At 39.0% G+C, this 27,454-nt stretch overlaps 1 protein-coding gene across 2 annotated transcripts; it reads left to right on the top strand.

Moving 5' to 3' along the window:
• Positions 1-533: 533 nt before the first annotated feature.
• On the top strand, positions 534-26,438 carry ACTR3B (actin related protein 3B). 2 transcript variants are annotated; one of them, XM_082479638.1, is made up of 12 exons: positions 534-643; positions 8,300-8,355; positions 10,213-10,337; positions 11,333-11,443; positions 11,830-11,925; positions 12,080-12,187; positions 13,513-13,656; positions 14,268-14,441; positions 17,040-17,132; positions 24,235-24,360; positions 24,805-24,888; positions 25,530-26,438. In XM_082479638.1, exons 1-12 carry the CDS (start codon positions 600-602, stop codon positions 25,674-25,676), a joined length of 1,308 nt encoding a protein of 435 aa, XP_082335764.1. In that variant the 5' UTR covers positions 534-599; the 3' UTR covers positions 25,677-26,438. The 2 variants fall into 2 exon arrangements, with proteins under 2 accessions (XP_082335764.1, XP_082335763.1); XM_082479637.1 differs by having other exon boundaries at positions 537-643; positions 25,526-26,438.
• The last annotated feature ends 1,016 nt before the right edge of the window (positions 26,439-27,454 follow it).

The raw sequence follows: 27,454 nt of genomic DNA on the forward strand, positions 1-27,454 counted from the left end.
ACCCCACCTTCACTGAAACGTGAACTGTGAGGCAAGTCCTGCTCTGAATGGCAGCGGCATCTGCAGCGTTTGCTGGGGGGTGGTGAACCCTTTCTTCCCCCCCCCCCCCCGCACTACATCCTCTGTGGTCATACATGGCTTGAAAGCAGCTTTTAAGATGATGAAACCCATCTTGACTTGTGTGTCCTTGCTGGGACCAGCCCTGGCTGACAGGCCCAGATGACGGCACACCCCTTAAAAAGCAGGAAGGCGAGTACGACATCAAGCCCAAAACAAGACTACAACCCTGTTGACACCCATACCCCCTGAGAAGCCTCTCCACCCGCCTCCTGAGCCCGTGAGAGAGGGCCGAAACCTCCCGCAGCCCCGCACCGCCCTGACCCAAGATGGCGGCCACCGAGCGGCGGGGGCGGCCGGCGGCGGCCGCGTCACGTGGCGGCGGCGGGCGGCGCATGCGCCCTGGGGGCGGCGCTGACAGGCGGCTGCATGGTGCCCGCCGCCGCTGAGCTGCCCATGCACTGAGGCCGCGCCGGGCCGGGCCGGGGGAGCCGGCGGCGGCCTGGATGGTGGCCTAGGGTCCGCATTGCCGGCTCCCCAGCATGGCGAGCTACCTGCCCCCCTGCGTGATAGACGGAGGCACCGGGTGAGTGCGGGGAGGGAAGGGGGGAGCGGCGCGGCGCTGCGCTGCCACCCCCTTTTCTGGGGAGCGGGGGGTGTCTCCGCCGCGCCGGCGGCCCTCAGCCGCCTCCCGCTGCACGGTGAGGGCCCTCAGTGGGAAGTCCCGTCCCCCTCACGGTTCCGGGCTCCTGTCGTATGTCCCGGTCCCCTCTCGGCCTGTCGTCCCTGGGGCGGAGGGTCTCTCTCCCCTCCGGGCCCCGCCGCCGCTGGGGCGGCCGCTGTTGCCCACCGGCCTCCACCGAGTACCCTCCTCCTCCTCTTCCTCCTCCTCCTCCTCCTCCTCCTCCTCCTCCTCATGCCCTGCCTCCCCGCTGGGAGCCGGGCAGTCCTGCCGTGTGCCCCGGGCAGGCCGTGTGCCTCCGGGCATGGTGCGTTTCTATGTGCCCTTTTCTCCTCTTGGGTCCAATTTTTCTTCGCGTTCACTGACTTTAAACTACTGCATCATTCAAATACTAAAAACGGGGACAGCTTGTTTCAAATGATTGCCTGGGGAGAGGGACACACGTGTTGGCTTTGCCTGGGAGCTGTGAAGCGGCGCTGAGGGTGGTCCAGAGGCAGGTGAGGTGGCGCTTGCTGGGCTGCGGCATCCCCTTCGTGTGCGCACAGCTCCGGGACCGCGGTTGGATTACATCTGGCTGTGCCTCTGGACGCCTCGTACGTCTTCTTGAACCTTTCCAGGTATTACCTCTGACCAGCAATGAGATGAGAGCTGGCTGTCTTATACTAGTGGTATTTCTTGGTCATTAGGTCATTCCTTTTTCACCTTTGTCAAATCGGTGTGAGATTTATTCTGCATTTAGCCAAATCACAAGTTTTGTAGCTCAAGTCTTTGAAGACTAAATTTAATCTAAATTGCAGAGGCTGTGCTTGGGAGGTGTTTCAGGAACAGGTCTTTCCTACCTGTCTGTGGCTAGAGAAGACCCATTCATCAACTGATAGACCAGTTCTGCTATGCCTCAGGAGTGGGAGGTGCCAGAGTGAGCTGTAATGAAGGTGATACTGAATATGTGCTGTGCTTTTCCTAATATCTGTGGCCTGACAGTTACGGACAGCTCTGAGGAGAGAAGAGACCAGTCCACGAGTAACTATTCAGCCAGTAACTTTACTTCTCAGGCTCTGCCTCAGTGTCACCGATTGCATTAATTTATTGCAATAATAGACCTTTCCTCTGCAGGGAATTTGCAGCACTGTTTTCATTTCTTTAATGCTTGGCAAGTTACCTTTAAAATTTCCCAGACTGAGCAATCTTGGAAAAAACGAACCCAAAACCAAACCAACCAACCAACAAACCCCAACCCCCTAGATAACGAGAGGAAGCATTTCCCAGTAGTGTGGTGGCACATCGCCGCCTTCTGAAAGAGTGTTTTATATTTTGAAATAGGTCTGTATTAAACTGTCACAATACTTCTAGAAGTCTCTTGTCCTGTTTCTGTTTATAGCTTACCTTACCAGAAATCAGCTCTGTTCCCTCAATGGGGAATACTGGAGTCCACAGCTGAAGACTCTGGGAGTAGAATAGAGACCGGGTTCCATCTTTCATGTAATTCTGCCTGTGCATTAGATACTCCTTGGTAGTTTCCCAGGTTCCTTCTATTTATTTGCTGAAGATATTTTAAATATCTGTTATCTACAGAACTGCTGGTGTTACAGGAATATTACTTCACAGTTTTGAAGAGTTTTTAAAGGAGAGAAATGGGAGCTCTAGATGGATCCTTTAAAAAGGCTACAGTATAAACTACAAAATCCAGAAAATGTGTTAAATGCAATATCTGTCTTTTGCAGGAGACCTTCTTTGCTCTCAGTTTGTGGAGCAATTCCAGTGTTGCACTAGCAGTAGATATTGCTGGCTAACAGTTGTACAAAATAAATAAGGATAGAAAACGGTTTATTGTGTCCTTTTTAGAAATTCTACTGAAGCTATTATTTCTCTGAATCTATTTAGTGTTTGCATGGGTAAAACTGTTGGAATTTGTGTGTGTGTATCAGTTTGTTCAGGAAGGGTTCAGATAGTCCCCAAACGATTCGACTTTGCATTTCCATGCCTCCAAATGATCTTAATTCATGTGAGACAATATGGTGTCTCTGCTGATGGGACTTCTGCTCGATTTTGTTGCAGGGCACTCAAATGTGGAAGACTTTTCAGCAATGAGATTATTGAATTTGAAATAAGTTATCTTACAGAATTCAAGAAAAAATAGAGTCTGAAACAAAGCAGCCAGAAGTAGCTTGACTCATTGATACACAGTCTCTGGAATTTTCCTCTATGTGGGCTGAAAACCTTCTTATTGTTAGAATGAATCTACTTTGGGTTACAAGCTTCAAACAATTCATTCAAATTATTCATGAAAGGGCTTTCAGATGAAAAACTTGGAAGAGCATAGTGGAAAGAAAAAGGTGTATGCAGATGTGCACTGTGGAACATTAGATATCTAAAATACACTTTTCCACTTACATCTCTGGTACTGAATGAGGTGCTTTGTCCAGGCACTAATCCCTATTCTTTTTGTGTTAAGGGGATTTAAGAAGTTTGTGAAAAGACTCTCTTTGCTGCTGTTGTTGTTTTGTGTCTAAGGAGCCTGGTTTAATTTACTGTTGTTTGCAGCCATAGGCCTCAGTTATGTAAAACGCTGGAATTTCTCAAAAAAAAAAAAAAAAAAAGGCAAGAACAGGTGTATAGACAATAGGTGCAGACTTCTAGTGAGAAACACATGGTCAGAGCAGGACAGGATAACACGTTCTTTTTCTCTATTGGATAGATGACTTGAACTTTGTCATAAACTGTTCACTATTCACAAATTTTGCAGAAAGCAATAGTTTGCTACCATCATTTCCGTTAGTATTTGCAAATGACTTGTCCTACTTCAGTTTTGATGCAGTACATCTTCATTTGCATTAGGTTTTCCTCGTGATTGGTTTACACATTGCTATCAGTCTTTTTGTGGAGAAGGGCATGCTATTTTTAGTGTTGCTGTTTTGGTGTTGCTGTTCTAAGTAGCTTTAAACTCCCTAACTAGTTTTACTAACTGGTATTTAGCTGTGGGACATCAAAACGCTAGTAGGTGGGTGTGCGAAACAAAGATGTCTTAAAATACCTCTCCTCTTCAGTGTGTGTATTTGTAGACAGTGAGGAATACTTCTATTTTGGGTGTATTTTGTTGAAGTCACTCCATTTTTCTTTTAGTAAAGAAAAATTACTTCGGCAGAGTCTTACTGCTGAGAAGTAAATACTTGATTTCTGGGAGAAATGAGTTGGACTTGTCTTAACCCTTAGGGTGTTTTTTGTTGTTGTTGCTGGGCTATTAAAGATAGCTGGAGCCTCTGAACATGTTACATTTTAACCTTCTTACTATATTTCTGCTGTTAAATGAGTTGCTTTCGCCAAGTGTTACCTCTGCTCTTTACACAGGAGACTTGTGAACAAGCATTATTGTAATTGCTGTTCTGGGTCTAAGGAGCCTGGGTTAATTAACTGTTCTTTATAATCACAGCTTCAGTCCTGTAAAGTGCTAGACTCAAAAAAAAAAAAAAAAAAAAAAAAAAAAAAAAAAAAGGCTCTAATGTACAATTTATTCTTACAGTGGCTGTTGGTGCTCTTGGGTAAACTGAGCTGGCATAATAGGTCTTTTTTGGTTTGATATTTCCTCCATCATCCCTTCTTTCTTAATTCCTGTTCCTTCATCACATCCTTCTTCATTTCAGAAGTGCCTTTCCACGTCTTCAGGAAGACCTTGTGTTGTGAGTTTCTCAGGCATGTTTTTAATAAGGATAATACTGTCTGTTTATGGCAGTGTCACATCACAGGTGTTCTGGCAGTAATAACTGTTAGTTATTTAGCATCTTAGCTGTCACAGAAAGTGTTTTCTTTACAGAGGTTATATTTTGTTTGTTTACAGGACTTCCTTAAAGCATTTTGGTGTTTTCAATCACTTCATGTCTATCTCTCCAGAGCTTTTTTTTTTTTTTTTGTGTGGATGTAACACATTGTTTTGAAGATCTGGACCAAAAACGCAATAGAAATCGAGGAAATAGAAAAATGTTCACAGCTGGGCTTTAGTCTTTTGCATATTTGTCCAGAGAACTAATTGGATGTCTTATATTTTGAGATGGACAAGGAACCTGCCTCAGTTGGTGATTTTTATATGCCTAAATTATATTGTTCTTATGCTTTAGTAAGAATTTTCCAAAACATATCCCTGCTCTTTAAAATAGTTGAGGGTGCAGTATCTGCTTCCAAGTTCAATCCATTTGTACATCTTTGCAGTCAACTTTCTACATAAGTTTTTCTGTTTTTTTTTTTTTTTTCACAGTAGGATCTCAGAAAAGAAGGGAGTTAGGACTTAACCATTCCTCAAGCAAAAGCTAGTGAAACTGATTTGTGTAGTAACTAATCACCTGGGAAAACCAGGATGTACTAGAGAATGATCTCTCTTTTTAGAAATGGCTTGTTTGAACAATATATAATTTTCAGATTTTCTTTTTTAATGAGTGGTCCCTTCAAATCCGCTTGCATAAAATAGCCTTAGTCTATTGGATTGTTTTTCTGCTAATCTTTATTGCAGTCTCCAGTATCCTATATTCTGGAGAGTTTCCAGTAGGTTCCTATCTCACTGGCAATAAATCTGCTACTTTTAATGAAATTAAGTTGGAATACTGATTATCTACATGTTCCCTACAGCTGTCTCTGTAATTTACAGATCACAAGATGTTGCATTACCATTAGTCTGCTAGGCTGTAGCCCAGGAGAAAGAAAACCATGTTTTAGATGCTTAAATATTCATTGGGGAAGGGACTAGAGACCAGGTAACCTCTCTAACTGTTTAGTCCAGAGCCTTTCAGGTCAATGAATATTTAAATATCTTGTATAAAAGGGAACAATCTCTGTAGGAGGTCCTGGAAGTGGGTCACCCAAACACTTTAATGGGCTCTTGGGTATGGCTCTCGAAGGCAGAATGTTTCAGGTCCTGCTGGGCAGAAGAAAAATCTGGGAACAAGTCTGCCATGTCCTGAGTGAATAGACCACTGGATAAGAAAGGGCAGCGCAACCTCGTCATCTCCTTTCCTTCTCTTCCTCAGTGATTTTGAGAGTAGTTTGAGCTTCCCTTCCATTTGTTTTTGTCAAAACACCTGAAACACGGCCGCTTGTTCAAGTCTCTCTCTTGTTTGATCCTAAATAGATTATTTTTTTTGAACAGCATTTTTTTTCCACTTCCTTGCTTCAACATTTGAACTGAGATTTTAGTTATTCTCATAATTCTGGTATTAATCCTTTGTGGATTAATGGCATGCAAAAGAAATCTTGCCACAAGTTATCTTCTGTGAGATGTGTTCTTTGAAGAGAACTATTTTTCACTGATACTGAGAAATAAGTTTGTCCTGTAGTTTTAACTGGGGTTAATTCACCTAGTGGGGAAAAAAAAAAAATCTGTAAAATTTTGAGCCATAGGCTTTTTGTAACTTTGTAAGTTATTCTAGCAAGAGGATCTGATCCCTACTTGAGAGAGAAGGTAAACCTATGGCAGACTGATGGCCTAAGTTGATTTTTAGAGGGTGTTTTCTCGCTAATACTGTGAGTGGGTGTGAGTTTAGCATGTGTGTAGAGGGGGAAAGGTGGCAAATGGAACTCACCTCTCAGCCAGAGTTTAGATTAAGTGAGTTCTGGTTATATTGCAGGGACCTTTTAATTTTTTTATATATACATATGCACACATATAAAAATGATATAAAAAGTATATATACATATTTACATGCTTAGGTATATATGTGTATATGTATGTATTGACTTCTGTTTTGTCACTGGGGCTTGAAGGGCTGTTTTCATGGGGTTTCTGCCTGATTGCCATTCTTAAGTCTTAGAACTAGGTCTCTTGAATCCAAAACCAGTTTCCTTGGTCCTCGCTATGTGCATTTGAGCAAAACCCATTTGAGAGAGAAATGAAGAGGAAGTGTCCTGTAATATGGCTTAAATCCCAGTGTAACTCCTGCTGTTACTTGTTATATTTTAACAATATTCCCTAGGTAGGCCTCATTCTAAAATGTGAAGAAACTACGCAATAATAATCATAAAAACGAATTTACTAGTAATGGCCTTCTTTACAAATCCTGTTTAATGTCCTGATTGTATTTTTTGAGAGCCACAGAAAGTATGCATAAACATTTTGGATTAGACTGAAAGCATATGCCCACATAATGATGATTAAAAATACAACAAACCCTTGCCCTGAAAACACAGTCCTTGTCTTTTTAGCCTTGGGGAAAATGGCTTTTTTAAAGATTATTTGAAGTCTCTTGAAGCTATAGCTTTGAAGAGATGTTGAAAATATAATATTTAAATTCCAAGGTCATTACTAACTCAGTTTTGATTTCATTCCTTTATCTAAGCAAACTGACTCTTAATGAGTGTTTTTATACCAAATACTCCATAAAGGGGAGCTTACTGTTAAGGCTGTTAATGAAGAAGCAACCCTCTGCTTTAGCAATGGCACGATACTGTTTGCAAATACTGAGAGTAGGATCTAGACAAGCACCCTAAATTCACTTTAGGACCTAGATTGTGATTGGTCTTATTTAAGATGTTGTGGCTTTAGGTTTTCATGGTGAAAATGGATGTGAATAATGCTAATTTCCTTCAAATCCTGCTATTACTGTACTTCTATTCCAGTCTAGTGACAATATTGGAGAAAGGCGTCAATCTCTGCAACCATTCAATAAACTTTGTTGGTTTTATTTCCTTCTTTTGGAAACTGCTTCTGAATTGTTTGGGTCATCTCCCCACCCCAGAGTTAGAACTGTTTTTCTAGTCTAGGGTGTTAATTATTTCTAGTTGCTAAAGACCTGAACTAGCTTGTAGCCAGTAACACCATGCAGAGATTTTAGGTTTTGCGTGAAAATTCCTTTTTTTTTTTCTTCCCTAATTTACCTGTGTTTTTTTTTTTTCATCTTGACACTTTACTTGTTAAAATAGATATTATGTGTATATTGAAAGAGACAGACAATGCTTCATACCATCTGCTGCCCATTTCTAAACCTTTTTATCAATGCATGTTTATTTCGGTGTAGGATGTCTATATTACCGCACATGGATACTCTACCTGTGACAATGTGAGTAATTTGTGCAAGGCATGAAAGGAGATTGTAATGGAGAATTCTGAACTGTGGTTTGTAGTTAAGACATGCTCCCCCCCCCCCCCCCCGTATTTGACAATATTAAACAAATATGCAAAGTCTAATGACATCTTTGGTCATGGTAGCTGTCTGAAAGGTAAGATCTGCACAGCCCTTTTTTTGCCAGAGGGTGGAATGAGGCCTGCCTGTCTTTTGTCATAATTGGTCAACAAGATGGAGAAAATAAGAGCTGAGTTTTCAGATTTCATAGTTCAGAAAAAAAAACCACTACCAAAATTTGTAAGCCGAAGGTGTCTGAAAAATAAATAACACCTGAAATATTTACGACTTCTGAGTTTTCTTCTCAGCAGGATGACATGTGAAAGCATAACCCAGAAAATGTGGATGTGGTATGCAATTGTTTGGCCTTAACTTTAAGAAAAGTAGTGAATTGCAAGGGTTTTTTTTCTTTTTTTACATTTAATTACATGTAATGATCTTGTGATCGTTCTTTTTCTAGGTATACGAAACTTGGCTATGCAGGAAATACAGAACCTCAGTTCATCATCCCATCATGTGAGTAATTTTTTGTCCCTCCGAATTCTAGTATACACCGCTATCACTGAGCAGTTTTATGAGTAAATGATGTGTTTTCCAGCTCCCAGCTCAGCCTTCATGGCCTCTTGTCCATCTGAGAAGTGATACTCATTGAGTTAGCATCTTTGGCTAGAGTGTAGCTAAACAGAACTCCTTGTTTGCCGTTAGCTAGGGCTGTTGCTCATTAAATCAGCTCTTGGTTGCTATGACAAAGATGAAGAGAACTCCAGTCCAATTTCCTTTTTATCTCCATTATTTTTCTGCCAGGACTCTTGAGTAGACAGAATGCAATTTACCTCCTGTCTACCTGACACCATGGTTACTGCCCAGATAATCTGGGGAAGGCTTCCAATCAAATTAAGTACTAAAGTGCAGGTGGTGTCTGCCTTATTTACATTGTCTGGGACTGTAGACAGTTTAATATTCAAAAAAGTTGTTCCTATTAGAAAATCTTCTTTTTGAGTGTGTGTTTACCAATTAAAATGGTTTTGCCCATTTAACATGCTTTTGTTGAGCAGATTTACTCTTAATTTTTTTGTTCTGTTAAACTTGTTTAAAATGTTATGCCTTTTTGGTGTTCTTGATTCTAATAGTCATCTTAATAGTTTGTCTCAAATGCTATATATGTTTATAAATAGCAGCACTGGCTAAGTATTTACGTTTATAATGGCATCTATTATCTCATGGTTATCTCCAGTTATGTTAAACACTACCATTTACTTCTTGTGAACTTCCTCAATTAACTAGTTATTAATGCATCTAGATTGCCTTGTAGCTACTCACAGTAGAAAGCATAAAGATAAAGAATTAATAAAGGGAGTCAGGGGCCAAAGAGGTGGAGGGGGGACATGCTCTTTACCAGATGCAGCTGCAGTACTGGTTATAGTCTTACTGTTTTAAGTATTGTAAAACGTTCAAACCTAAACCGCTGGTACAGATTTAAATGTCCTACATTAAAGAAGTGGGATAGCAGAAGTTTCCTGTGAATTTGTTATAAATTCTGCTTTATAAAACTATAAACTTGTTGGGGCTTAGATGTGTTTCCAAAAGAATTGTTTGCCTGTCAGTAATTTTTGGTGCTGATAGTATTTGGTGCGTTTGTGGATGATGCCTGTCTACTCTGCATTTTCTACTGTACATTATTTAGAACCTGATTATAACCTATTAAAAGAAAACTGTATATAGATGAGGTTATGTTTTAAGAATAATTTATGCCATTTTTATTTTTAGCTTGCCCCAGATTTGTTTTTTTGCTGTCTCATCTTCTTGCCTGTAGCAGCCATCATCTAATAATTTTAGTGATAGTTGCAGCCTGCTAATGGGAAACATAAGTGTCTCCAAAGATTTCCCTGTAGCACTGCAAATTGATTTCTCCCTTCCCCCCTTCCTCCTTCTCACCAACCGGGATAATGACTCCAATACTTATTTCTGAAGTGCATGGTTTATGTTTTTTTCTCCTCCTGTGTTCTTTCTCTTAATTTTGGAGTTGAAACTCAGAAAATCGTGTTGCTTATTGACTTTAAAAGTATCATCAGTGGAATGCTGCGCTTGCACAGGTTTAGTGACTGGTGTAGTGTGTAACAGATTATGTTTTTAAGATTTTCTCTGAGTTATTAATGAAGAATGGGTGACTAGAATCCTGTGTGATGCAGTGAGAACGAACGCTGCTATATTGGCTTGTACATAGATCGCTTACATAATTTCTACTTTCTGGAAATGATGCTTTCTATATACCGATTTTTGTTTCTGGACAAGAATCCTTAAGTAAATAAGTATTCATTACTTGGTATTTAGCTGTTTTAATTTTGTTTTGATTTGTTTGGGTTTTAATTTAAGGTATTGCAATCCGAGAATCAGCCAAAGTAGGTGACCAGGCTCAGAGGAGGGTAATGAAAGGCGTTGATGATCTGGACTTTTTCATAGGAGATGAAGCCATAGATAAACCTACCTATGCTACAAAGGTAAGTGTTGAGTATTTTTAAGAAGTCTTTCCAAAGTTTCACATTTTTATTGTATAATGTTTTAGAACTTCTTGCTAGCCATTTAAAATGTTTACTTTTCTGTAAAGTATATTTGTTGCATTTTAAAAACTGCATGATTTAGTTCCTGGGTTTATCTTTTACTCTGTTTAGTCTGTTTTACTAGTGCTGTCCTATGTGATTGGTGCATGAACCCCTGTGTAAATACCCATTGATGCAGTGCAGCTGTTCAGTTTTCAAAATTATTAGCTATTAAAATAGTCATAAACACTGAATATTTAAATTCTTGCTAAAAGTGTATCCTCTTAAGATGACACATGAACTGGGGAATGTGTTGGATACTTTTGCTTCAGGGAACGTCACAATTGTTTTGTGGAGGGCTGTCTTCAATGCAGCTTTTCTGTGAATCATATTTTCCATAGCCTAGTAAAGGACTTCTTGTACTGACAATATGTTACCAGCTTATGAATTATGTGGAAAAAATCCTATTTTATACATCCTACTGTGTTACTTAAATGTCAACTGTGTTCTTAATGTTGAACCAAATGTAAACATCATCCCTGCCAGAATTTTCGTTGAAAAATATATAGCCTATATGGTCTTTATTTCTTTTTATAGGTTTGAAGGCATATTGAAGCCAAGTATGAATCTCAACTTTATAAATGATAAAATTTATACAAAAAAGAGATTAAAACAGAGTGCCGCAATAGATCAATAGCAGTATTAGAAATAGAGTCTGGATTCTGGCTTCTAGTCCTGCAAGATAGAATTGCAATTTGAAGTATCTGGGAGCAGGAGATAACTTCAAATAATGCCTCCAAATTAAAATTAGAATGGAGGATTTGATAAGGTAATCATGAGATGAGACGTTTCCATCCTTGCAGAAGGTGTAAGGGTTTGGGGACTTAGACTGTTCCTATTTCTGTGTTTGATTATCCTTGTATAGTCTAGAGTGTTGACAAATTTCCTCGCTTCAGTGGCCTATACGACATGGTATTGTTGAAGACTGGGACCTTATGGAGAGATTCATGGAGCAGGTCATTTTTAAATACCTACGAGCTGAACCTGAGGATCACTATTTTTTAATGGTGAGTTAATGAGACTGGGGAAGAAAATATATTTTTTTAAGGGGAAAGCTAAATAATGTTCTAAGCGTAAGTAGCTGTGTTGGAGGATTTTTCTCTGTATATGTCTTATTTCTTCAGCAACCGAAGTGAGGGGTGGGGTGGGGGGAGGAGGGAGAAGAAAGCTGCGTTATAACTAAATTCTGTTCATTTTGCAATGCAGGCTAGTGCAGGTTGGGTTTTGTTTTTGAAAAGCTTCAATCACTTTGTTTAAACTAAATTCTGCTTGAAATTTTCTATTTTGGGTGCACTGAGAATTTTAAAAGTTTGACTACCATACCAAGCTAATCAACACATAAACTGTTAGGACTCTATTAAAGTGCTTTTTCAAAACTTTTTTTTTTTTTCAGACAGAGCCTCCGCTGAACACACCAGAAAACAGAGAGTATCTTGCAGAAATCATGTTCGAATCATTTAACATACCAGGGCTTTACATTGCTGTTCAGGTGAACAAGTGAATATATACTTCTAAAGTATGGTATAGCTGCAGTATGTGTAGCCTTTTCTATGCATGTGTCTAAAATGTGTGAAGCAGTATTTTCCAAGATTGTAAATTAGCACATTCTGTCTGCTTCTAAGTATAAACTCTTTCACATGTAGGCGGTGTTGGCCTTAGCTGCCTCTTGGACGTCACGGCAGGTTGGAGAACGTACTTTGACTGGAATTGTCATTGATAGTGGTGATGGAGTGACCCACGTAATTCCTGTGGTATGTATGTACCAAGATGTGGTTTCAAATTATCAGTGGTTTGGACAACAAGTGTGGGGTTTGTTTACAATAGGTTTAAATAAGAAGTGTCAAATGAAACTTTAAATTTTTAGTGTTACCTGGTTGTTTTGGATTTTTCCCTCCATTATGATTGTTTTGAAAAGTACGTATTTTATTATGTGAACTTATTTATGTAGTTAATTTAGTTTGCAGAGTATAGGAAAGTCACAGTAAGGAATCATCAGGTCATCTTTTAAAGGCTATTTCTGTGTAAAACTTTGTCTTCTGATACTGTGATGCCTCAGTTTTGTTTAATATTAATGCTTATCACAGTTTCGGATCTCCTGCATGCCATCAGTGTCTCGACAAGAAATGTCCTATACTTCTTTGATGTCCTGCGTTTTGATTGTTAATACAACTGAAAATGTGTGCTTTTTATATGATTTTATTGTATTTTAGAGGTTAGTGAACTCTGCTTATGTGCAAACAACTACAAGCTTGTATAAATGCATATTCATATACGTAGTTGATCTCAGACGGCTTAATTATTTTAGGATGCTAAAAATATAGAATTATCTGTGCATACTGGCATCTGTTCTACTGATGTCACTTTATGTATTTCTGAAGCATATAGTATACTTGAATGAAGAGTTATTTTAGAATGAGGATTTGATTCCCTTTAACTTGATCTTGCATTTTGGTATTAACCTGGTCTTCTCAGTATTTTCTTCATATGGGAAATTCTGGGATAAACCAGCATTTTCCATATGAAACTGAAAAGTGTAAAAAAGCAAGGGAAGAAATAATGTTGGCTCAGCAATACCGTGTTTTTTTTTTTTTTCAGTAAACACATCTTGAAAAAAAGAAATTTCTTGGTTTTACTGTGCTTATCATTAGATACTACTTCATTTGATTTTTCTTGTCTGAGAATTTTTATAAACTTTATACTTTTTCTTATTAGTTTTTTGTTCTCAAACAGGACAGGAGTGGTCTATTTATATTACGTTTGCTTTTCAAATTGTGCCTAAAAGGAACCATTTGACCAGACTTTTGTCTTCTAATGTGTGCAAGATTTTTGTCTGTCACTTGTGTATCTATTAGATAATCAGTGTCTGTTTATATGTGGTAATCAAGATCTTGTCAATAAAAATAATATCCATTTTGCAGTGGGTTGCACACTTTTCTAGTGATTTCACAGTTTCAAAATTTTACTTTTGAGTAAAAATCAAAATAAAGTATTATAAAAATGAGTGTTAGTTTTGCTGCTAATTATTGATACACAGCAGGCTTTTCCCTAAATATTTTTTCCCTCTCCTCCTACATAGGCAGAAGGCTATGTAATTGGAAGTTGCATCAAACATATTCCTATTGCGGGTAGAGATATTACTTACTTTATTCAACAACTCCTAAGGGAAAGGGAGGTGGGAATTCCTCCTGAACAATCTCTGGAGACAGCAAAAGCCATAAAGGTATACCCTTCTTTATCTCTTAATAAATAAATAAAACTCTTTGAGCTAATTTTTTGGCTTTAACAAGTTGCCGGTGGCTCTCTTAAAAATGCAAATGTAGGCAGTGTATTGTAATTACACAAGCTTCTGGTGGTTTATCCAATCAAGTGCGGGGGAAGGAGAAAGAGGAAGAAAATCTTCATGCCAGACTATTTGGAGTGAGTATGTTCTGCAGATTAAATCAGCATTTCAAGCTTTAAATTTGTTTAAAATTTGCTTTTTAATTTAATGAAAAATAAATGTATGTAATGTCAGTAGGGTGATCGTGTGGGTCTGATCTTGCAATGAGAGCTCGCCATTGAACTTTATTGTCACAAACCTAATGGTTGTGGTGTTTTCATTTTGAGAGAGACTAATCTAGATGAGTCCGTGTGTAATTTTATTGGAACAAACAGGCCATGTTCATCGTCTTGTAGGGTTGAGTCTTCAGTAGTCATTTGAGTAAGAACATCTGTTGAACAGCCCCATCTGTAAGAATGCTCACATATTTTTGTTTTCAGATTGTGTTATACTTTAATTCAATGATGGAATAATTATTTTGGCAATTTTTAATGCATGGTATTTCTTAACAGGAGAAATACTGTTACATTTGCCCAGACATAGTGAAAGAATTTGCCAAGTACGACGGAGATCCTCGAAAATGGATCAAACAATATACTGGCATCAATGCAATCAACAAAACCAAGTTTGTTATAGATGTCGGTTATGAAAGGTTCCTTGGACCTGAAATTTTCTTTCATCCTGAGGTAAGGATAGAGACTAGCAATAGTAAGCTGTAGCAACTTCACTGTGTGAGTGAAGTGGTGGTGGGGGGAGGAGGGAGGTACTATCATTTTTGGTGCCAGTGCGCCATCACGTGGAAGTAAGAGATCAGTAAGTCTCCTGACTGCAAGCCATGTACAGTCTCAGGTAATTTGAGCACAGCAGACAATTATTTTTCTAATGTCCTGTGTAACATTTAAAACATCTTACTCTGTTCCTTTCAAGGCAATCTAAAATTGAGAAGAGATTGTTTGAACTTAGAGATTTTATATAGTATCTTCCTTCTTTCTTTCAGCATTGGTTTTAACCAGGATGCCTTTATACTGTGTATTTGGTTATGTTGCCAATCCCTTTGGGCACTACTCGGCATGGTAGCATTGCACTCATAATACTCTAAGTCTTTGACACCGACTTGTGATACTGGGTCAGTTTTTAAAGCGTGGATGCTAAATTTGCCCTTGAGGGAAGTCCGTTGAAATATCTGTTGGTGTAGTCATAAGTAACATGTATAGTTCTGGGAAACATTACAATACCTAGTCTGTCTGGTTTTTGGTAATTCAGTTTGAGTGAGCTTCGGGATATTGTGATATTGCGGGAGAGGAAAGAGTCAAGTTTTAATATGTTACAGCATAGCAGAGGAGGCCCTCTCCATTCCTGCACACTCCACTGAGTTTATTGCAGGCACCCATAACCTGTAATACAGTTAAACTTAATCGAGATCCACATTAACACTGGTGAAGTTTCCCTTTGTCTACCCTCCTCCTATTGGAAGAACATTAAAAAACATTCTCTTGGCCTTTTGTCTAAATTTCAGCCTTAATCTCTTTGTGGTCAGTTTATAGCCATCTCATCTTGTGCCAACATTAAACCCCTGGGCTAAATAGTTTGTCCGCCCTGCTGTTTACCCGTGTGATCTCAAAGAGAGACATTGAATCCCATGTCGGACATCATTTTAATAGCTCCTCTTTCCATAGTCCCTTCACAGACTGTTAGGAACAGATAAAGGACTAATTTCAATTTTCTTCATTTCTTGATAGTTTCTTGGCTCTGTATTGAAAAAAAAAACAAAACTGAACTGACTTTCTAGACAAGAAAAACAGACTAGATGATACGTACTGCATCCAAAGAGAATTTCTCGCTGGACTTCATTAACTCCTCACTTCAAAGGGTGTCAAGTTAGCTAGGTAAAAGTTGCCTTTGGTAAAGCTGTCTTGTAATCTTTTCCTATTTTCAGTTTACAAAATTTGTTCTGAAGTCTTTAATACTCTTGCAGTTAGGCTTTGGCGGTTGTAGTTACGCAGATTATTTCTACACTTTTTAAATTAGGCATTTTACTTGCTATTCTCCAGCCATATGGTATTTGCCAGCAGACTGCAATTTCACATGTCAGTTTTCTTGTCCCTGTTCTGGGAGCATGTTATACTCTGCTTTGGATGCCATAACTCTCATTTCTACTTATTCCTTTTGCCCTGCTGTTTTATCAATATCTTTATGGAGAGCTCGGGAGTTTTCAGGCTGTGGTTCATGCAAATGAGAACTCTCCTTATGAAGCGATGCTGCTTCTTTCTTCTCATTTAATTTATGTGGCTTCATATTTTAGCTTCTTGCATGATTAATTCTGACTGTGGAAATTAGCTTGAATTCTTGGGGATTTTTCACATCATTCTTATGGCTCCTGATCTCCAAGCCACCTTCCTTTGCTAATTTCTCTTTCAGTTCAGTGTGTTCTTGTGTTTTGGCCTTTGTTTTTCATCCAGTGAGATACTTCATCTTGTTTAGGATGTAAATCCCAAATAGTTTCTACACCTTTGGAAAATTTTTAAAGTTGTATAATAATATATTATTATGTATCAATAATTCATTTAATTTCTCAAAGTTTATCCTGTGAAAGGGCAAAACCTAGGCTATGAACTGTTTTGAAAGCTCATGTTAAGTTTTAAATGGAAAATTGCTAGTAGTCCAAGAATGTTTACTAGCGTTAGCAACTCTGACTCTCTACTATAACTCTGACTCTCTACTATTTATAAATGCAGCAATTTACGTTAGCACTGTGTTGATTTTTTGCATTGATGGAGACTTCCACGCAAGACCTTACAGTATTTATGCCTTTTTGAATGTTAGAGATTTTGTGTGCTTGAAACTAAATCTGACTTTTTGGTGGGAATTTAACATAAGTGTTTTAGTAGGGTTGAAAATTTTTTACAGAGGAACACTTCAATTTGCACACTGATATTTTTGATTTCCCTTAAATGGAAAGACAGGACCACATTGCACAGTAACAGTATGTTTACTATTGCAGAACTCGCTCATATCACGTGAAGTCCATAGTGCGTAAATTGTAAATCATGAATTTATGACCAAGGAAGAGAATGTGAGTTTCTCAGCAGAAAAGGGAATTCTCATTTCCCTTGTACAGAAATGGGTTTATTATAGAGTAAGTGGTGCGCAGGAGTAATACCAACTTTTATTCCCACCTGCCCCCTTTAAAAGTACTATTACAAAATCTTTCTACATCACTTCTGTCTTTTTGTTTCTGGATTCTTGAGATGAAAAAATCTAATGCCTGTTCTATTTCATTTTAGTTTGCTAATCCAGATTTTATGGAATCCATTTCGGATGTAGTTGATGAAGTTATACAGAACTGTCCCATTGATGTCCGGCGTCCATTATATAAGGTATGGTCTTTCTGTTGCAAGATTAACGTGATTTATTTGAAGATAAATATCAACGTCATTATCATGAAGCATACACGTAGCTACCACTTAACCCACTATGAGAAATGTGAACTTTGAATAGAAATAAAGTTCAAGTTAAACAAAGTGCTGCTTCTGAACGAAGAGTATTTGATATTTGCTGCTGCTTATTTTTCAAAGAAAGGTTATCTGTAACAGAGAGTTGGTACATAGGTAAGTATTGTCCCTGAGGAACTGAGGCAGGGGGAAGTTATTTGTATCTGACACTTGTAATGTGAATTTTTGTGTATGAATGTCCCTGGCTTTTGCCTTTTTTAAGGGTTAAATCATGGTCTTACCCCCTCACTCCCCTCTGCCCACCGCTTTGTTAAGCAGTGGTTTCAGATATATGTATTTTTCTCATAGCCTTGACTTGTATCTGCCCACTGTCTGGAGTTTTAGTCAGGTATCGAACCCAGTATTAAAGTACGCGAAGACTTAAAATCTTTTAGGAGACAATAATTAAGCCTGCTTGAACTTGCCCAAGGTGTAGTCCAGAGAGTACGTTCAGTCAATGATTCTTTAAGAACTGAAAAGGAAGGTGCTGACAGGTATAGCCAATGGCAAATGCTCTCTGTATTGGCAGCATGTGCTGTGCTTCCTGGTTGTTTTCTGCTTGTGCAGCAGCAGTGCCCTTTTGGAAATAACAGCCTAAGGTAATAGCAAGCAGACCTCTCCATGCTCGTGTAAAAGGTGGTAGTTTTCCTCACCCGTTACAGTGAGCGTTAAGTTCCAACTAAGTTGTATCTCATGGTAATTCATAACTGAAAAATTCCCGGTCTGTTTTTACTTGTCTAGTAAATGTATTCTGTAATCTAGAACGAGACGTAGTGCTTCAGAGCAAATCTGTGGAGCAGGTTAAAAAGGGAAGGTAAACTACTTAAGCTCGTATGTGGAGTGAATTTTGCAGTAGATGTCTTCAATGTCTTCAAGTTTAGGTATATTGCAGAAGGTTTTGGGAAGCTCTTAGTGTCTTGTTTGTGCTTAGGGGCTGTGCTTTTTTCCCAAAAGACCAAAGTTGCCAATAGCTTCATTGCTTGGTAGGATAAGGATTAGTACTGACTTCTAGAAAGTTGTATTTAAAATATGAAGTTAAGTTATTCTCGCCTCACCATAAACAGCAGGCAAATAACTTTTCCTTGGCTTGCCACTGATTGCGACTTTGTTTTTCCATTTTCTGTTTTTCATTATACTTAATTAAAACAATGTTACACAATTACCTATTGACTGTAATAATAGATGTCAGTAGTTATTAACACTAATAGTTGTTATTTCTTTACGCAAGGTCACTGCAAAGGGGCGAGCATCTCTGTTCTTATTGTTTAAAGCAGTGTATAGGTGCAGAAATCCCCTCATACTTTCTCTTAGTTTCTGTGGTTTATCAATTTTGCTTGTCCACAGTGTTGTGTGGTGGCCAGCAAAGGCCCTGTGCTTTGGAGCTGGGTTTCTGTCAAATGTTTCTGGATTTTTCCTTGGAGTTTGTGCAGAAAATAGCTGCAAGTACCCTTCTTGCGGGTTATATGTGGTATGTAGCCTTTGAAGCATCGTTTCACAACCCATCTTTTGAAGTCCTATGGTATTTCTCTTTTCTAGTTTTATTGCCAGTATCCCTGATTCCCAGTCTGATCAACATCTCTCTTATGAACCCAGTTATCTTACCTTATGTTGATGCTTGGACCAGCAGGACCTTCATAAGACTGATTTCTTCATCCAGACCCCACAGCTTGTAGCAAACGCTCTTTCGCACGTGATAAATAAAGCCTTTTTAATTGCATAATGATTGCCAGCAATGCACTCGTTTAATTCCCATGATCACACCATCTTAATGTGATTGCTTGGAAGACTTGATTTATGGTCTTACTCTGTCTGTCTCTAACACGGAGTTGAGAGTTCTGAATTGCTTGGGATAAGCTGCTTTCTGCTAAAATGGAAGAAAATAAGTAGGCTGCTGGGTTTGGAACCAGGGGACTTGCATTGAAATTTGAAGATATAAGGTTGATTTTCTTAGTTTTAACTTTAAAGTTAAACAAAGGGCTTTCATAAGTTGCTTGATGTTCTAGTAAACAGTATTTTTTTATTGGTAATGCGTTCAGAAACCTTCACTCCATACTCTACTTTGTCTTCCTTTTTCCCCATTCAGAGTATCTACCCAGATACTTCCAGAGTTTAGATGGTAACAGGAGAATAGTATTGACAGTACTGAGGTCTGTGCCTTCTCCCAGTAGAAAGGATATAAGTGTAGGGTCATTGGCTGTCCCCACAATTGATTTCGTTCAATTTCTGCCTGCTGTGTATTTGGCATAAATATATGGATGAAAGAATTTAAGGTAAGTGACATCTGAAACCAGGTAAGTTCTGTCAGAAACATCTCCGAAAGACCCTAAGCAAGCGTGTTTAAATATTCATGATTCAAAGCTGTGACGTCCTCGACCTCAAACTTTTAAGTTAGCTTCTCAAGCTGAAAACATTGCATGAGTGTATTTGCGAGTACAGTGTTTTATTATAAATATGTCATTCAGGTTTTCAGTAGAAATGCAGTTGCATGGAGGCAGGTTTTAAATGATGTTGGCTCTTTTCCTTAGAGAAGATGACTTTTTAGCTGAGTGTCCAGTTATTGTGGACAATAGTGAACGTGAGCTTGCTGATACAATTAAGATTTGGACTCGCTTGTATCAACCTTCTCTCGGATGGTTAAAGTGTTGACTGCCTAGCTCATTACAAACCATCCTCAAAGGCTGGAGAGATCTGGGGTGCAGGAGGCTAAAGGGGTGGTAAACATGCCCCTAACATCACTTCTGACTTGAATTGCTGGTAAATACTTGGTGTGAAAACAGCTTCACATGCACAACGCGGTGTGTAGATGGCGCTGTCAGACTGCTGTGCAGCATCCCGCTGGACATCTGCGAGCTGCCGAGAGAAATAAGTCTGTGATGGTGCCCAGCTCATTTGCTGTATCAACCCTATTCTTGCCTTTGCTCTCTGAAATTGTAGGTATCCTAAAGCAGAAGACTGCATAGTGTTCAACTGACTTTTGCTTATCTGTGCTTCAGCAAAATGACAATGTTTGCCGTTAATTACTGAGTAGGGAGTGGGGAAGCCCTGATGAGCCAGGCCGTTAGATCTGCGTCATATTGGCACCGATGATAAGATGTGGGAAAGGAAAGGTATTCCTGCTACTCCACGTGGAAGCCCCAAGTGATTAACAGTTAGTGTAGCACTGGAGTACTGAGAAGCCCCGTTTATTCCTATCACAACTGTAATTAATTTTATAGCATTACCCATGCTAGCAAGTTTAACAGTAGCTCAATATATCTGCAGTCTTTTGTGGTTACTTTTGTGTCTGAGTGCAGGCATATTTCTGCAGAACAGCATGACAATAAGTAATGCTGGAATCTTCTGCTATTACTTGAACTGTTAAATGAACATTGAAAACTATGATTTTGAAGAAACAGAAACTGTTTCTTCATCATTAAAAGTCAAACTTAGTTAAAAAAATAGTGTTTCTCACAATACATTTACTTCTTTATTATATATATGTTGTTTGTTATATGTAATATTTCTCTTTGTAGGGAAAATATAATGTTGGCAAATATTGCCTGGTTTTAACTAAATTAACAGCGGCATGTAGCTTAATTGATTCGCTTGCTCATGAAGTGCTTGTCTTCATCTTGTGAACCTTCCAGTTTTTACCCATAATAATTTTTATTAACAGTCGTATATTACTCTCATTACATGTCTCTGGTGGTGTGGTCGTGTCATGTTAAACAACTTTTATTTAGGCTGTCATCTGGATTGAAGGGAAACTGGGTGTGTTGTTGAAGTTCCTATTTACCAGGAAAGCAGTGGGTGATTCTGTTTGGTGCTGCAAAGTCTGAAGTGTCCAGCTGAGAGTGCACTTACACCGTGTTACAAGGCGCCGTAGGAAGGTGCGGAAACCAGTTCAGCACCTTGTGTTTCGTAGTGTTGAGTTCTGCAGAAGCTAACTTAACCTTTTGGAATTTTTATGTAAACTTTATTTAGATAGAGATTTCTGTTACAGTAACTGGGTGGTTTTGTTAGGTAGCTTAATATCTCTGCAGCATTGCACTGTGCAGGCGTAATACCAGAAATGGTATGGAGAGAAACTCAATATCATGGAGTTCATAAGAGAAGCAAAGGGTATGGATGAGGAGTGATAAACTTCTTGCCAGCACTCTGAGAGGATTGGTGTTCACCCCCCAGTTTCCTTACAGAAATGTCTTACTTCCATTATTTACTTGTGGTTAGCTTGTGCGGAACATCTTCAACCCTCTCTTCTAAGGGAATACATTCTTTTGAAACAAATTTTCAACCAGTCAGCTATAAAAGTAAAAATCAGCTGGAACTTCTTTCTGTCAGATGATATGATAATCGGTGTTAGCTGTTAAACCTGTGGTCTGCCTAGAGCTGTTAAACCAGCCGAAGTGTCTTTGAGCAGAGTAAGATCAGAAGAAACCTTGTTTAAAGGAATCAGCTGGAAACAGGGACTTAAATCCTAATTTTCTTGATGCCTTTTTCTGGGAGGCCAGAGAATTCATAGGCAGGCTGAAAACCCAAACATCACTAGTAAGCTTTCTCCACCGATGTATTTAGCATGCTTCATTGTTACGTTTTTTGTTGTGTAGTTACTGGAATTACTGTGTTGTTTTACACTCAGTTATTCTACAGAAGGTGTTTGCTGGGGGGGTGGTTTCTTGGTTGTTTTTGGGGGTTTTTATTTGTGTGTGTGTGGTGTGTTGGTGTGGTTTTTTTTTTTTTTTTTTATCTGACAGTCTTTTCCCACCTTCATTGAGTACTTTGCAGGTGGTGGGTGTATTGTTTGAGGGGTGGGGACCGTGTAAGTATTCTGCTTTCATTGTGAATGAGGACTACTTGGCTCCTGACCTCTTTGTAGAAGACTGACCTGCTGTGTTGTGATAACTTCCTGAAGCTCATACGTGAGCAGTCTTCTACTAAAGAGTTAGCACAGATTTGGCCCAGTGCTGACAAGAAGTGCAGGGAGCAGGGGAACTGTAACTGTATAATTAACCATCTTATAATGACAGTTGGTGTCACCCAGGTACTTCCATCCAAAACTCTGCTTGGCCTGGTTTGTCCAGATGTATGATAATGAGATGACTCACCTTTCAACAGGTATATCCTAGTGCTTCTGTTCTCCTTGACCAGTATTGGTGTTAATCTTCCTTCAGTGTGTAGAAGTACTTGAATAATCATAATCTGAGGAAGGTGTAACCTCTTAGCTTCTAACCCTGAAATGATAAAAGATCCTCTCAATGTTACTGCTAACCCTGTAGTTGCATGAGTTGGTCTCAGATGTATTCAAACAATTATTCTCAGGTGTATTCTGAAATCTATTTTTAGTGGTACCATTGTCCACTTTATGGAGTATACTTGAAGTTTAATTTGGTTTGAATAGAATTATTGCTTTCAGTCTCCACCAATTTCATTATCTCCAGGTAATATTTTCTGATGGCATCTTTTTAATTGCTATTTCATCACTCAGGTTCATTGTTGTCTTTTCCCCCGTTATCAATTTTCTTTTCCCATGCGGAGCGCATAACCACTTTGAGACAGAGGAAGAAATGTTCTTGTCTTTGGGGGGAGCAGGGGGAATATCCCTCCTGCTTTAATTTTAGGACCAACTGTGGTTTCTGGCTCCTATTTATCCAAACGGCTCCTTTCCTCTTCTCAGCCTTTCTCTTTCTTTTGGGAAATGTTTCAGCAATGTTATGGGAACGTGTGCTTTCCTTTTAAGTACAGCTGCCTTGTTATGCACTCTTTTATACTGTAGATAATCTGAAGCTGTGAAGAAATTAGTTTTTCTTACTGTAATGGTTTTTATGATGTGCAGAGATTTTTTTTTTTTTTTTCATGAATAAACAACGAGTTTTCTTCTCACTTTACAAGTTACAAACAGGACTTTCCTTGTTATCTGTTGCTTAAAATCCAAGCAGTTACTTCTGCACCCTGCAAGTGTGAATGCTTATTATGCATGTCTTTGACTCTTCAGATCTGTGTGCAGCTTCCTGGCTGAAAACAGGGGTTCAGGGATTCTGTCATTATGTGCACAGTCTGGTCTGCAATGTCAAAAACTATTACTGAGAGGCAATCCTTTGACCTGGGTATAATGAAGTCTTGATCTCAGTTGACTTCTTTGTAGACATGTGTCTAAGGCATATGAGTGGTTTTACTAAATGCTAATTAGCACTTTGGTTTGCAGTTGCAGCAGTACGCAAGGGCACGCATGCAGTTTTGTCACATACGGTTCATTTTCTGATTATGAAATGCATCTTTGCTGCCACCAATGTTATGTTCTAGAGTTCGTGTTTTGAATCTCCCCACCATTTAAAATTACTTCTCTGTTAGTCTGTGACCCTGCAATGTTATCAGAATTAAGGTTCTAAAACCCCTGTTCAAAATCCAAGTACAAGTCCAGGCTCAGAGGCTTTTGGTTCCGCTCTGAAAACTAATACCAGGCAAGCAGGTGTAGCCAGGCAAAGTGAAAGGCATTGTACCTTTCTCTGTCCTGCAGTCCTCTTTGGAGGTGTGGTACCTTTTTGAAGAATTACTGGACTTGCTTGTTGCTATGTTTAGAAGTTTAACTCTTAAAATAATATTAAAAAAAAAAGGGCTCTGGATAACTTCACAACTTCTGGAAAGACACTCACAGTAATGTAACAAGGCTAGAGCCTTATTTGGCATCAGGGCTAAAACTGCTTACTATGAGCATCCCTGGGAAACTTTTTGTTGCAGTGTCTTTTTTCTGCTGCTGTGCACATGTAGAGTACTAGCTCACCCTTTGAATGGAATCTTCTTTTGTAATAATGTATTCTACATAGAACTCTTCTTTAAAGGGAAAAAAAGCAAATAGGGCACCGTGGACTTCTTATGGAAATTGAACAGTGTTTAAGGTGTTCTATGTAGCTTGTCAGCTTCGTAATGTTAAGATCCAGTTACCTCTGCAGTGCTGGCTTTTGGGAAACTCACTTGAAAATGGATTTAAAGAATGTGTCTATTTTCTGCACAGAATGTGGTCCTCTCGGGAGGATCCACGATGTTCAGGGACTTTGGACGACGACTGCAAAGGGATTTGAAGAGAGTAGTGGATGCGAGATTGCGACTTAGTGAAGAACTCAGTGGTGGTCGGATAAAAGTAAGTAAAAATTTCAAGTGCATTAATTACGTGAATAGTGAAAGAAATACAATTAAGAATTTTCACCCCACTAGTGAAAATGTAGTGCTGTAAAATGAGTAGTATATATGTATGCGTTGTTCAACATATTGGTAGCCTTGCAATGTCTTTACAGGAATCTTAAAGTTACTGTGAGCAGCCTCTAAGGGCATTTCTGGTTTCCCTTCTAGGATATGCATGATCTTAGCAGTAGGCAATAGGGATTTAACTGTTGTATCCTTCAGGATACTAATCATGAAGAGTTTTATGACTTAGTCTCCTAGGGAGGGTGGCAGACTGAGTAATAAGTGTGAGATAGTGATGTGAATGGAGGAGTGAAGATGTCTGGGTCTGAGCATTTTCAGTTTGTAAGGATTTTGCCAGAAAATGTAAACCAACTAAATATGAACTGTTTTTTTTTCTTAGCCCAAACCAGTTGAGGTTCAAGTGATAACACATCACATGCAGCGTTACGCAGTTTGGTTTGGTGGTTCCATGCTGGCTTCAACAGTAAGTCTTTATCAAAATTGTTCTGTGTTTTTTGTTTGTTTGTGTTTTTTTTTTTTTTTTTTTTTTTAAATTGCATATTGTCTTCTGGCTATGTATTTTCTGAGTACTAAGTTGTAGACCTTTTCCTTGTGACAGACAGACTAAGCTGCATCACATTCTGGAATCTTTACCCAACTTTTATCTCAGTAAAATTTGTACAGGGCAAGTGGGAGATTTACTTGAGTAAGGATATCATGATTTGATATAATTCTGAGGTAGTTTTCACATAATAGTTGCAATGTAGTTCCTTTATTCTTAAAGTCAGCTCTAGAGATTAGTTAAGACTTCAGGAACACAAGATCCAAATCAATGGTCTTAAACATAAGAGAAGCAAATACAGGAAAACAGCAGCAATTCCTGTCTCCAAAGTGGGATTTCTTATTGCTGTGATTAAAAGCAACTGTCTGTCCAGACAAACTTTGCTTGATTAATTGTATTATTCATATCTTAATATTTCCAGTTTTATTCTATTTAAAAAATGTAACACCACATCATAAAGCTGCAGTCTACAAAAATGTTAAGGTATTGGTTTGTTTGTCTGTTTTTCTACTTGATATATTCTTACGCTTTTGAGGGGATTTCTTTTATATTTTCACAGCCAGAGTTTTTCCAAGTATGTCACACCAAGAAAGACTATGAAGAGTATGGTCCTAGTATTTGTCGTCATAATCCTGTTTTTGGAGTCATGTCATAATGCTTGTCTAATGGAAACAAGACCTGATATCCTTCTGATGAAGAAACTCATGTAAAGCAGAGGAAGGCAGCAGATACTGTAAAAACTGAAGCAAGGTGTGGTTATCTCTTGGAAGCATTTCGATCACCACCGTGCACTGAAGCACAGCCCCAAGTCATTTCAGTAAAAGCCATTTCTCTGCTGACTACTTTAAAGCCTATCCTTCTTTCTTCCTAAATGTGAGGTAATTGAAAATAGGTAAGTCCCGGTTTAGGAGGTTGTGCTGAAACTACTGAAACTGAATCTAGAAGAATAAGGCAGTGTTTTACTGCTTGTACCCTGATTCTGCAATCAGATCTTTAGCAATGGAGCACTAAATACCACATTGCCTTCAGGGGAGTTGGGATGGATGCAGGTACGTGCCCAAACGGATTAGATTGCAGGATTGGGACTGTACTTTGTAAATGTAGGTTTTTCATATCATTTTGTATTTTATGATATTGGTAGGGTGAATTGATGACTAGTTCTAAGCACGAACAGCTATCAATGTCATGGAGTGGTGTTACGCGTTTCCAGGTGTGAGGCATGTATTGGAGTTGTGCTGGTGTTTTTTCTTTGGGGGGGTCAAGCCATGTATGCTAGAAATTGATTTGTTCTTGTTTGGATGACACAAACTAAGTGATTTACAGTATTGTATGAAGTTTATTATAGCCACTGTTACTTTGTTTTGAATTTTCTGAAACTGTTTTATAGAAGACAATGTTTTGTTTTGATGTTGGTGAGTGGTGGATGACACACGGGCCTTGCACCAGTGAAATAAAAGCTGTTAACATCTTTATGAATGTTTGTGGTAGTCCTGATTTACTTACTCCTCCACTTCATCTCACAAGGTTAGCTTTCCATTTATATGTCAATGTACATGGAATCATAATGACACTGAAGTTGGAAGGGACCTCTGGAGACTTCTGGTCCAGACTTCTGCTTAGTGCAGGGCTCATTTCAAAGTCAGATCTGGTTGCTCAGGGCCAGTCAAGTTTCAAGGATCTCTGTGAAGGCAGGTTCCTTAACATTTCTATGCAACCTGTTCCAGAGCCTAACTACCCTGTTATGAGTATATGTTCTTGTTGCGGACACCATGTTTGTTCTTTTATGTTTTAAATCTAAATAGGGTAGGAAATCCTACTTATTCTGTCTGTACTGATACTTATCTGACCTCTGGCAGCAGAGGTTTTGTAACAGTTTTTGTATCCCAGTAAGAATTTTGCAAGACGCATCAGTTTGGTTTTAACTGGCTTGCAGGGATTGAGAGCAAGCAATTATTTGTTCAGCATAAATTAGAAATTAAACAAAGTGACTCAAGCCTTGTTTTGAATGCATTTGAACTTAAATCTCAGCTCTCAGGAGAAACGCATTGAAGCTTACTTTGCTCAATCCTCTCACTAAGGAAGAAATGAGTAATGTAATATAATGTGTACTGTTTCACATATTTCCAGTGGTACATCAGCTTGTCTATGTTTAAATCTGTGTTTGAAGTTTGTCACTGCACTGCTGGCTACTTGGGTTTTTGGCCTGTACAGCGGAATCCAGAACCATGGGCGCAGCATGGCTGGCGTCAGGCTTCAGAGGAAGATGTACATCTGTAGCGCACTGAGCAAATGTGGGCTGAAACACCGTCATGCTCACTTGGTGCTACAAAACAGGGGGTGCTGGGGATGAGGTGTAGTTACACGTGGCCTGCAACCAGTTTTAGCCAGACACTAAGATATCTTAAAATTAGCAGGAGGTGGCCTTTTTTGCTTCACACTTCTGACATAAGGCATGGGCACTCATTTTTTTGGGGGGGAAGAAACTTCT

The sequence above is a fragment of the Vanellus vanellus genome, assembly GCF_965231255.1.
Source record: "Vanellus vanellus genome assembly, chromosome: 2".
Classification (NCBI taxonomy): domain Eukaryota; kingdom Metazoa; phylum Chordata; class Aves; order Charadriiformes; family Charadriidae; genus Vanellus; species Vanellus vanellus.